Source organism: Coenobita brevimanus, chromosome 106 (genome assembly GCF_032717465.1).
Source record: "Coenobita brevimanus isolate Jiangsu-jjx chromosome 106, ASM3271746v2, whole genome shotgun sequence".
In the NCBI taxonomy this organism is placed as follows: domain Eukaryota; kingdom Metazoa; phylum Arthropoda; class Malacostraca; order Decapoda; family Coenobitidae; genus Coenobita; species Coenobita brevimanus.
In genome coordinates, this window is record NC_137059.1 from 4,032,501 (window position 1) to 4,046,093 (window position 13,593).

Sequence of the window (13,593 nt, forward strand, 5' to 3'; positions counted from 1 at the left end):
CACACACACACACACACACACACACACACACACACACACCACCAAACTGACAGGCTTCATCCTTACCAGAATAGACAGCAAGACCAACCAGTACATGGCCCAGGTGTTGATAATTGCAGGTGGGGGCAGGTGAGCGTGGCAGGTGTGTGTCGTTAATGATTCTGACACACCTGACGCGAGGACAGGTAATTGGCCACTTGCGAATTTTGGTCCTGCAAGAAAGTTGAAAATATCGATTAGTTATTCGTAGCATCAGCACATACGCGTTTGAAAAAAATATATATATATATATCTTGTAAACTAAGCTACTGTCATATCTTCTCTGTTTACCCCTACTGTTATTCTCTTCATTCCCTCTTCTGTGCCTGTCTCCTCTTCCGTTTCAAGTTCTTTCTCTGTTTCATCCTTTACTTGTCTTAATTTCACCCCTGTTTTTGTGCCCTCTGTTTCTTTTCACATCGCTTCAGTGTTTCACCTATTGGCTTCCTCTTCATTCCCTCTACTGTGCACATTCCTCTTTCCTTTCAAAGCCTTCCTCTGTTTTATCTCATACTTGTCTCTGTTTCATCCCCGTTTCTGTACCCCCGTTGCCTCTATTCCCTTCCAAATCCCTTCTGTGTTTCACCCTTTTGGTTTCCAATCCATTCCTTTTCCTCTCTCCTTTCAGATCCTTCCTCCCTTTCATCTCTTGCTTGTTTCCATTCCACTCCTGTTTCTGTGCCTGCTTCATCTGTTTCCCTCTAAATACCTTCTGTGTTTCACCCTCTTCGTTTCCTCTCCATTCTCTCTAATATCCTGTCTCTGTTTTATCCCTGCTCGATCCCTGTTTTCCATCCATGCCATCCTCATCTATCCAAACGGGTCGTATTCTAAGTGGCTTTGTATATTTCCTAACACCTCTTCTTTGGCAGTTCATTATGCACATCACTCCTCAATTTCCCCTTACGTGATATGGACGCAAATTATGTCTATGGTGACGCGATGTAAATACAAGAAAATATGAGGATGTAATACCCTGAACAAATCGCAAAGAAAAAGGTGCTACGAAGCCTCCAACGCGAAGCAGAACACGTATCAAATCCTCGTCTTTGGTGGTGGGAATATATAACCCCAGCCAGACAGTTTCCCGCCAAGTTGCTCTCCATTTGACAGGATTCCAATTTCCTGTTCGCGCGCCCTCTGCAGTGCTGTAATTTGACCTCGCCCGGGTTCTCGCTCATATATCTCGTGCTAACTGAAGAGGACGTCCTTGAATATCGCTATAATCTTGCTCTCTGTGTCTCTGTGTTCCTGTAAAGCGTCTTCGAGTATCAGTATGATCTTGTTCTGTATTGTTATAAGATGGGGAGGTTGACGAATTTCCAGAAGTCCGTAAATTTACATCTTTCCTTCCATTCTTCGTGTAATTTTCTTGTGATTTACACTTATACGACGAGCGTGCTGGTGAGGAGCGCCTTGACGTGGTGGCACCGATATGACTGGGTGGCTCTGCTGCCTGGATATGCAAACCTACTTCAGTTCATTCCATGTTCACCAAAACGAGGATGGTGGATTGCAGGAGATGTTTACTTCAGCCTGCAGTCCACCCGGTTCCCGTTCAGATGATCCTAGGGTTGCAACTACTACCACTTCTACCATTACTACTGCTACTACTACTACTACTACTACTATTACTACTACTACTACTACTACTACTACTACTACTACTACTACTACTTACTGTAATAATAGCAGTAGAAATAGTAGTTGCTATAGTGGTAGAATTCTGCACTAGTGGTAGCGCCTCAGGGTCTTCTGAAATCTAAACCCAAGGGACTGTAGGCTGAAGTTGTCCTCCTACGGTCCACCATCCTCCTTTTGGGGGATAGGGAGGGAATTGAGGGACGTTTGTACAACCAGGCAGTGGAGCCACCCAGTCATATCAGTGCCTCCACGTGAAGGCATCCCTCCCGCACCTGGTGAAAGGAGTAAATCGAGGTATCATGGTTCGTCGACAGCTTTATATTTTGGGGGATTTACAGGCGCGCGATTTGTTTATGGAAAATATTGTTTGGGTTTACGAGGGTTTATGCCATTGTTAAGCTTATAGTCTGAAGCTGAGGGTGCTGGCAGCGGGGAAATGGATAATATTTACGTGTGAAGCAAGGTATGCACAGGAAAGCCAATGGAGATGAATTTATATATATATCTTGTACTCTCTTAGGTGGGGAGCCATCATGGAATACATCATCATCATCATCATCATCATCATCATCACCAATCTCATCATCATTATCATCACCAATATCATCATCATTATCATCATCAATATCATCATCATCAATATCATCATCATCAATATCATCATCATCATCATCCTGTTTTCCATCTGAGGATAGAGTGAGGCAGGATCGAAAAAGGAGGAGGCATAAATTAGGAGAAATATCATCTTACTGACCAGAAAAACGGGCCACTCACTCATTTACATCTCATACTAGTCCCCGGAATCCTGACACTTCTCACAGGTCTACCCAACTCCACATAAATATATTTTTTGCACAGTGTGTGTGTGTGTGTGTGTGTGTGTGTGTGTGTGTGTGTGTGTGTGTGAGAGAGAGAGAGTAGGAACCCGAGGCTAGGCTAACGTAGATCAATACATTTAAGGGTAGATGACGAGCCTACTACTCTTTGTGGCAGTGTAGGACAAAAAGCTTCCAGTTAACTCATGGATCGAACCAGGGGAAGGCCGTCACTCCAAATAAAGCGTATTGCACACACACACACACACACACACACACACACACACACACACACACACTTCATTTTTTCTCTGCCTCTTCCCCCCATTTCACACTTTCATTTCCTTCTCTCTTTTCTCTCACTCCTCGCCTAGCCTCTTTCACACACTCCCTCTCTCTCTCTCTCTCTCTCTCTCTCTCTCTCTCTCTCTCTCTCTCTCTCTCTCTCTCTCTCTCTCTCTCTCTCTCTCTCTCTCTCTCTCTCTCTCTCTCTCTCTCTCTCACACACACACACACACACACACACACACACACAGTCCCTTGCGATCACGGGGACTGCAGCCTACGTGACCTGTAAACCTCAGCTTGCGTTCTCTTGTTTACCTACCCACCCCTCGTGCCAGCGCTGGGCCTTCCTGGTGCACGCAGAAACCGAACGTGGCACAAGAATAGGATTGCACAGGGACACAAGTATGTTCCCAAAATTTGACGAATACATAGCGGAAAAAACGAACCATCTGAAACAAGCAGTATTAGAGATAGGGTTTTCACTGTATTTCGGTAGCTGTGAATTTTCTTTGGATGGAACAGGTAAATAGGAAAAAATATATATATTTGACTGTACCTTTTACTGAGATCCTTAGGTAGTAGGTGACCATCATCCACTCACTTGATGTAGTGCTGCCTACCTCTTTCTTCACCCTCCATCATTTTTTTTTCCTATGTCTGCCCTCCTGTGTTCTTATTTATCTCATTGTTCCTGCCACCTTTTATTACTCTTCTTTCCATTCCAGGCAGCTCTACACTGAATGACAAGCGTAATGGCTTCCTGAAACCTAACCATATAAACAAATAACGTGGTGATCCGGAGACTGCCACGGGGCCCTGTTAACTGGTTGAAGACACACAGATCTAAACAAGTGGTGGCAGGCACAACAAACCTCGCCCGACACCAGTTATTTCATTGTCAACCATTTTTAAGCTATAGCCCCTGTGAAAATCAGTGATCTTGCGTTTGAGCTTGCAAGGCCACTCAATGTCAAAGGCCATGGTGCCATATCAAAGCCCATATGAGTCTTCCTACATCTTGATAAAAGTAAATATCCCCATCTTCAACCAGATTCGAGTTATAGCTCCCTGAATATCCGCAACCTTGAGTTTGACCTTTCAAGGCCACTTAAGGCCAAAAGTCATAGTACCAATTAGAAGCCAATATGTGACTTCCTATTTCCTGATACTAGTAAATATCTCTATCTTCAACCATTTTCAAGTAATAGCTCTCTGAAAATCCGTGTCCTCGATTTTGACCTTTCAAAGTCACTCGATTACCTTCACAATTTAATCACTACCATTTGGGATACAATTAGGGGATACAATAAAACAAAGATGAGGTCACAGATATCAGGACATAAATATATCCTCACTCAGTCACAAACTTAAATTTTTAATCACACAGACAAACATACGCACACACACTTTGCCAGGATGAAACAGAGGCGGAAACACACACACACACACACACACACACACACACACACACACACACACACACACACACACACACACTACACATACCCACACTCTCCACCCCCACACACACACCCTCCCCCCACATACACACTATGGCAAGGTAAAACAAAGAGGCTATCACACACACACACACACACACACACACACACACACAGGAGCGAGTGTCTGCGTCTCATTTCAATACATGAAGCTCATCAAGGGGGCGAGTGCATAATTAATCCGTCGATCAAAGGAACGGGCTCAGTCGCTCTCATTACAGCTCTTAAAGAAGGGGACGTGGGTTGGTAGCACACCCTCTGTTTCATCCCTTCTTAAATCAATGCTTTTTAAACACGTATACTCGTTCATACATACATACAAACATATACATACATACATATATACTTAGATTTACATTCATGCATACATACGCACATAGACATTAGATATACACAATTATATCCACAGTGTAACTTTACCCATTCTCTCTGAGCGGTGGCTCAATCGGTAGAGAGTTGGCCTGCAGTCCTGATGGACCCGGGTTCAAATCCCGCTGAGGCAGGGAACAGTTTAAGGATTTGAATTTCATAAAATCAGACTTTACTAATCTACCAGAAGGCCCGCCGACATGTCGTAAAAATACCCCCGCTAATACCAATACACCAGTCCTGTATGAGACAGCCCTAGCATGTATTCAGTATGGACGGTGGGTGTTAGCGCCGAAGTGGTGACATGTAAAGGTGTGCGGTACGTAGGAGGACTACTGGGCCTTGAAAGCAGGCTGTGAAGCCTATGCTCAGAGCCGGTCACAAAAAAAAAAAAAAAAAAAAAAAAATACATACATTCATACATAAATCTACATACAGACATACACATATTTACACTCTATATCACTTCTTAAACCAATCCCTCTCAAATACAAATGACTCTTCCATACGTACATACATACATACATACAGGCATACCAACATATACATATAAACGTGTAAATTTATAGGCGTTATATTATTTTTTAAACCGTCCTCTCTCAGACACAGACGCGTTCATTTTCACATTGATAATATGATTCTAAAATTTGATGTGTAAACCTGTGAGTGCAATGTTACTTGATCCGAAATAAAGTGACTCCTCTCCCCCACCACCACCACCACCCCTCACCACCACCCTTCACCACTTCTTCCTCCCATCTCCACCCTCACCACCACTCCCTTATTACCACCACCCCTCACCACTTCTCCCTCCCATCTCCACCCTCACCACCAATCCCTTATCACCACCACCCCTCACCACTTCTCCCTCCCATCACCACCTTCACCACCACTCCCTCCCACCACCACCTTCACCACCACTCCCTCCCACCACCACCCTCACCACCACTCTCTCCTACCACCACCACTCACCACCACTCCCTCCCACCACCACCCTCTCCACCACATTCTCCTACCACCACCACTCACCACCACCACATTCACCACCACCCCCAAATTACGTCAAGAACAGCGCATTGTTAATTAAAATTGATAAGCCACGAGCTCCACCGCATTAACCTGTCAGAATCATACGTGCGGTACTGCCGATGGGTTTAGTAAATATATAAACACAGCAATGTTGAAAGTACAAGAAGAGGATGCAAACTAATAATCGAACTTCTTTTCTCTTTTCATCTTTTTTTCTCTTAATGTTTGACGCAGGGTTTGAAGGGCACAAGTAACTACATCAACGAGTATTGATGTCCCTGTGCCACCATCATACAAAATTATCTCTCCATGTCATCCAGAATAGACTCTAAAAATATCATTCATTATACCTACGTCTTACTGGTCTTCAGTGTCCTGTCTCCTCTCCTTCAACATTGCCTACTTCACGTCGTCCCTTCGGATGCTTAAAAGGACTTCACTGGTAATCAGCCGTTCCTCTTGCCTTCTCGTTGTGGTATGAGGGCAAAACACAAAGCCTCGTGCTCATCAGGTTATCACACATATATCTGAACCATTTCTCCGTGATCTAAACAGCGGTAGGCCAATCACCCGTTCCTCTTGCTTTCTCGTTGTGGTACTGGGGCAAAACACAAAGCCTCGTGCTCGTTAGGTTTATCACACATATATCTCAACCATTTTTCCGTGATCTAAACAGCGGAAGGCCACACGCTCGGTTTGTTTACGAAATGGAAAGCCACTGTCAGTCAAAGTACACCGAGGGGAACATTGACAAATCTTGACTTTGATTTTGTTCCTTACTGACTCTCGGTGTTTGCGAATATGGGTATCAACACGACAGTCAATACGCGATACCAGGATTAGTCAAAATATCTTGATTTTTTACATCGCGAAAACCCGCCATAACTATCCCTTCACACGCCACCAACTTCCGCTTGCGTCAAGATGGGAGGCTTACCCTGCAGATGAGAATAAGGGAACATCGATGCCAGGTTAAGAAGGCTCCCTAGCACCTCTTCTTTAGCGATTCATTTTTGGATATGGCTGGTTAATGCCCTTTTGTATGTTTCTATGCGGAGTATAGGGATGCTTGAAGGATTTAGGTAACACAGACTAGGACAGTGGGGTGAAATAAGCAAAATAAATCGCTCAGGAAAAGGTATGTGGAAGCTACCTTAACCGAGGAGAATGCGGCTCATCAACCAATCAGCGGCAGGCAAGCGGAGCAGTCCCCCTCCCTCCCCCTCCCTCATCCCCTTTACCCCCTACCGCCCCTCCCTCACCCCTCCCCCAGCTCAGCCAATCAGGGTACAACACGGCCATCTCGTGGGCAGCGATGGTTACCCAGTCTCTTTTTGTCTACCCGCGTGATCACGTGTCGCCGTTTCTTTTGTGCCTTATTCTGCCATTTTGAGCTACCTTCTGTCATCTTAACTATTATAATGGCAGATTCTGACGCCTCTTCATCCTCCAGTGACTGTCCAACGCTGCGTGTAAGCGTTCAAAGGATTATGCATAGAGTTACTGAAGAACAACGTAGTAGTGGCATGTCTTATGAAGTGCTGTGACTGAGAGCTGGTTCAAGAGTAACTAAGCGTAGCTCTCTCGCTAAATGAACTATATATATAGATCAGGCTGAATTTCCCCCCTTCCCCTCCTTTAGCTCCCCATCCGTCTTTTGGGGGATAGGAAGGGAGTTGAGGAACGTTTGTATAACCGGGCAGTGGAGTCGAGTAGTTATATCGTGCCACCACAAGAAGGAACCCCTCTCCAGCACCCGATGCACGATGTGAGATTTTAAAGGAGCATATAGCAAATACCCTTTTCACCTTAACTTGGCTCAGATTTTTGTCCTTTTGAGCTTATTTCACATGGTTCAGCAGGAGGAAATGGCAATGCTACTACTCAACATCTTCATTCCACTTCTTCATGACTAGCACCATATCATTATACCTATTTGTTCAAGGTGAAGAGGGGGGGAAATTTAGGCCAAGTTAGAGTAAAAGAAGTATAGTTACCATTCCTTTCTTAGCCAGCCACTGCAGTAGACGTAAAGGGTAAAATCAAAGGGGTGGTGGAGGGTAGGACAGACAGACAGAACAGACGATCACACAGGCTGAAGAAGACAGTGGTGTGATGAACGTTTGGAGATAATGTTGACAATATAATGATATGTATATTTTTTTATCAACTTGTGAGCGTCCACTTTACAAACCCAGGGGCAATCGGTGGAGCTCGAACCCACCACTCAAGGCGTCTTCCAAATAACGGGCCAGCACCAAACCGACCTAGCCAATGAATAGCCACCTTCCCTCCTTCATGTCACGTTCAACACAGCTTCAGGGCCAGTGAGTGTTATATTATTTAGTTTATTTTCTTTTATTCTGTTTTATTTTTTAGGTGTCTTTTGAAAATGTTGGATTTATAATTATTACACTCGCGATTTGAGAAGAGAGAAGCGAGTGTTTGTTTTGGTCAGTGTGTGTGTGTGTGTGTGTGTGTGTGTGTGTGTGTGTGTGTGTGTGTGTGTGTGTGTGTGAGAGAGAGAGATCATAAAATACCTCAAAAACTATTAAACCGATTTTAACCCAAACTTGGTGGAAGGGTTAAAGAATAGCCCTGGAGGAAACTTATTTCTTAACACTAGGTCAAAGGTCAAGATCACAGGGGTATTTTGTTCACACACACACACACAGCAGATTATACAGGTTTCTTCCTCAAACTTAAGGGAACGGTTCACGGTAAGCCAAGACTGAAGTGGTTTGCTTGAAATTAATCAAAGATCAGGATCACAGGGCAAAGTCAAAGTTCAACCGTATATGTGTGTTAACAAAATAAGTCAGTTTTGATCCGATTTTAGCCTAACTTGGTGGAAGGGTTGAGGGTCAGCTAAGGAGTATACCTAATGACTACTGGGAAAAATCAACTCAGATATATCTTTTCTGAGTTGGTGGAAGGGTTGGTAGGGTTAAGGATAAGGCAAGAAGTAAGTAATCCGATTTTAGGAGTAAACTGTCGAAGATCAAGGTCAGAGGGCAAAGTGACTACAATGACTATTACTATTACTACAAATTATTAACACTATTGCTATTACTACAGTTACTACTACTATTAATATTACTACAATTACTATTATTATTACTATTACTTCAGTTACGATTACTATTACTATTATTACCATTACGATTAGTTACTTTTACTACTATTACTATTACTGTTACTATTACTACAGTTACTATCACTATGTCTATTACTATTACTACAGTTACTACTATTATTACTACAGCTACAATTACTAAAACTACTACTACTACTAATACAACAAAAATTATCCATAGTTTTAATAAACCGTCAGTCAGAGTAAGAATAAATAAAAAATAAATGGAAAAAATAAATAGAAGATATATGGAAAAATAAATAAAAATATATGAAAAAATAAAAAATAAATGGAAAAAATAAATAAAAATAAATCGAAAAAATAAAAAAAATAAATGGAAAAAATAAATAAAAATAAATGGAAAAAATAAAAAATAAATGAAAAAATAAATAAAAATAAATGGGAAAAATAAATAAAAATAAATGGGGAAAAAAAAATGGAAAAAATAAATAAAAAACATGAAAAAATAAATAAAAAATAAATGGAAAAAATAAATAAATAATAAATGGAAAAAATAGGTCATGGGACTGAAGGGGTTAAGCTGAGCCAATCCCCCTGTGATGAGGCTTTTTATTGTCTGTTTGTGATGCCCTACCAATGCCAGTTCTCTCTCTCTCTCTCTCTCTCTCTCTCTCTCTCTCTCTCTCTCTCTCTCTCTCTCTCTCTCTCAGAAATCGTTTGGAGGTAGCCAGAATAAACTATAATAACAAGTCATAGGATTTCAAGGGTTGACCAGGTGATTATCGTTTGAATTCAACTAATAATGGTAATAATAATAATAGTAGTAGTAGTAGTAGTAGTAGTAGTAGTCGTAGAGGTGGTGGTGGTGGTGGTACAGGTAATGGTAACAACAGCGATAATAATAATAATAATAATAATAATAATAATAATAATAATAGTAATAATAATATCAAAAACATTCAAAAACACACTACATATCTACCAATGCAGAGAATATAAAGTACAATAATACTCGTTTAAATCGCCCTCATTTTCCCGCCATTGCAAGTTCAAAGACACGAGCACTTTGTTTGGCTGGCACAGGCTTTTTCCCCAATCTGTAGCACAATGGCCCGGGTCGGAGGCTTTTGTGACCGGCTGTGTTTGCTTTGTTAATAATTCTGTGAGGGCTTGAGCACAGGGGCAGCGCTCTGCAAAGAAATTTTTAGTCGGCTGTTGAACTTCTTTTGTGGCGACGCGAGTTTTTTTGTGACTCTCTCTCTCTCTCTCTCTCTCTCTCTCTCTCTCTCTCTCTCTCTCTCTCTCTCTCTCTCTCTCTCTCTCTCTCTCTCTCTCTCTCTCTCTCTCTCTCTCTCTCTCTCTCTCTCTCTCTCTCTCTCTCTCTCTCTCTCTCTCTCTCACACACACACACACACACACACACACACATAAATGGCACCTGAGTTACGTTATGCTCCCAACATACGTGTTTTAGGTGTACAGTTCCGAACACAGGTAAAGCATCCTGAAAGATATACACTGGCTCTAAGCTGTGTAGTAGTAGTAGTAGTAGTAGTAGTAGAAGTAGAAGTAGTAGCAGTAGTACGACGAGAAGGAGGACCAGGAGTAATAACAGAGCCCACTCCGTTGAAAACTTTGCATCCATCTACCCACACACTCTCCTCTTCTCTGTTAAACTCTCTAATTAAGCGCCTTACATCGACTTTGTCATATCTACTACTCATCAACTGTAAAATTATCTTCTTTCCCATTTTTAAAACACATTCTGTCCAGGCATCTTTATTTGAATAGATGTTGAATTTGGCTTTGTGTTTGCCTAGCTATATTAAGAGGTTATAACACACACACACACACACACACACACACACACACACACACACACACACACACACACACACACACACACACACACACACACACACATTACAGGTAGCGTGACATGAGACCTTCGATAAGGTGTGTTAATGAGAGGTGAGGGAGGGCGACAGGTGGAGACGATTGCTGACGAGTAGGGGGACAGGTGTGTGTGTGTGTGTGTGTGTGTGTGTGTGTGTGTGTGTGTGTGTGTGTGTGTGTGTGTGTGTGTGTGTGTGTGTGAGAAAGAGAGAGAAAGAGAGAGAGAGACGACGGATGCTATCAGGAGCTGGAACAGGTGTGGTGAGATGTGATGATGGCGTGATATGGGAAGCGGTGGGGGTGGTGGAGAGACAAGTGTGTGTGTGTGTGTGTGTGTGTGTGTGTGTGTGTGTGTGTGTGTGTGTGTGTGTGTGTGTGTGTGTAAGCAAGGGGAAGCAGCGTAAGTAGATGGTGTGTGTACGCGGTGATGATGTGACGTGACAAGGAATAATAAGTACCTACCACCACTTTTTTAGGCCAATTATAAACGAAAAAAAAAAAAAAATCATATGTACTAATAGCCTGAGTACTCATAGACATCAACCAAAGACATTATGGAAAGCTAAAATTCACTCGTCATTTCGCAAATAGATAGGGAAATTGATAGACTAAAATGAGCACTACAACCCCAGCACATCATAAACTTGTTCTGAAGCCTCATTGAATATATATATTACTGTTTATCATCCACAGTCAATGTTAACGTAACTTATTTTGAATTCACTGGAGCAAAGTTAATGAGTTTATGATCAAATCTTTAATTACAAAGTGGAATCCAACCCCCTTTCTTTTTACCACCCATTTATTTATTGGGTGCCATTAGCCTGCATCCGGTTTTGGAGAGCTGGTAGCAATGGTGGGGAAAGGTCCCAGTTTTTTCGTCCTTCTGCAGTTTATTTCACGTTGCTTATAGTAGAGATGGACGAAAACACGACTTTACATTCCCTAGCACTTCTTCGTGACAAGCACCATATTCGAGTGCTAATCTTTTGCTACAACTCAGCCCTTATGATAAAACGGTGGCAAATTTAGGCCAAGTTAAAGTGAAAAGAGCATACACACCTTGCTTCTTCCTGTGAAAAATAAAGAGTTGCGACTGGAAAGCCATTGTAAGTTTATTTTTGTAAATCCGGGGACTTTACGATGTTGTAGGGAGGTAGCCGTGTGTGTGTGTGTGTGTGTGTGTGTGTGTGTGTGTGTGTGTGTGTGTGTGTGTGTGTGTGGAGTAGAATGGCTGTTGTGGCCCCCTGTCTCCCTACCAAAGCTCACCTCACCTTTAATCTCTCTCTCTCTCTCTCTCTCTCTCTCTCTCTCTCTCTCTCTCTCTCTCTCTCTCTCTCTCTCTCTCTCTCTCTCTCTCTCTCTCTCTCATTTCTTTCCATATTTCAGTATCAGGAAGCCAGCGTCACTCCGGTATGCAAATATCTCAATGAATCTATCCCTTAAGCTTGCATTTTTTCCCCATTTCTTCCTCGTAGAGAGAGAGAGGGAGAGAGAGAGAGAGGAGGGGTGGAGGGAAACAGACAAACAGATGAAACGGAGAGAAGTAGACAGACAGGCAGACAAACACACACACACACACACACACACACACACACACACACACACACACACACACACAGGGGGGAGGGTTCCCTGTCTCGAAACTCCTTTCACAGGAGTAACATTTCTTCATAAAATATACATGTGTACAACTCGAGAGAGAGAGAGAGAGAGAGGGAATTTTTCCTGGGTACAAAGAGCTTACATGGATATAATTTTCTGCAATATAGATAGACAGATATATGGATAGACAGATAGCTCGACAGATAGATAGACACGGCATAGCTAGATAGACAGGCATATAAAGATAGGTTATAGATTGATCGATTGATAGATACGGTATAGATAGATAGACAGATAGATACATATTCATCTACATATCATATACATCCACTTCTGCCTTAATGTGTTCGGTATCAGTGTATATTGACAGACAGACTAATTATGGCAAGCGAGGTCTCATTAAAATCAAATCAACAGGTGAAAAACATACCTGGGTTTCTTCCACAATGCTTCGTCTTTACAAGGAAAATCAGGAGACTTAAATCGCTGGGCTGTATTTAAAAAGTCTCTTACCCCACTGAGAGGCGCTGGAGAGGGACGCCTTCAAGTGGTGGCACTGATACGACCAGACGGAAGACCTGTTCGATTATACATGCGACCCTCCTTCCCCTTCCTATTCCCCAAAAGGTGGATGGTGGTCAGCAGGAAAGGGCAACTTCAGTCTGCAGTCCAGTGGGGCAGGTGGTGGCCGAATCGTTAGAAAGATGGTATGTGGTCTCTTGGACACGGGTTCGAATCCCAACTGGGGCAGGGAATAGTTTAAGGATTTGAATTTCGTTAAAATAAACATTACTGATCTACCATAATACCCGCCGACATGTAAGAGCACCCCCGCTGATACCAGTACACCAGTCCTGTATGAGACAGCCCAAGCGTTTATTTAGTATGGACGGTGGGTGTTAGCGCCCAAGTGGTGATATGTGGAGATGTATGGTAAGCAGGAGATTTACTGAGCCTCCGGGAAATGGTTGTTAAGCCTATGTCCAGAGTCGAACCCATAGAAGAAGATGAAGATGCAGATGCTGATGAAGAAAGTTAATGAAGCAGCTCCACCGCCTGGTCAAATAAGTGCCACCAGGTGAAGGCGTCCCACAGCTACCTTCACAGACTAAAGAACCTTCCTAAATACGTCTCCTGGCAGTGTATTCAAGCAAGCAGCGGGAAGGATGTCGCGGCCATGAATTTATCCTGACTAACAAGGAGTTCTATACAAAACCCAGCTTCGTGTCATCTCTCATAATTTTGCGGGAACGTGAGATGCTGTATACTTGAGGCTTGAAGTGTGTCTCGAGTTTAGGTGACGGGGTGTGGA

General features: G+C 42.8%; 1 protein-coding gene across 1 annotated transcript in view; it reads right to left on the reverse strand.

The window, feature by feature from the left end:
- Positions 1-3,767, reverse strand: part of LOC145416494 (cell adhesion molecule Dscam2-like) — a 171,194-nt gene extending 167,427 nt beyond the window's left edge. The window contains exon 1 of the mRNA XM_080285451.1: positions 3,659-3,767. Within this exon, the coding sequence (XP_080141577.1) occupies positions 3,659-3,767 (109 nt within the window). The remainder of the gene's footprint in view (positions 1-3,658) is intronic.
- Between the last annotated feature and the right edge of the window lie 9,826 nt (positions 3,768-13,593).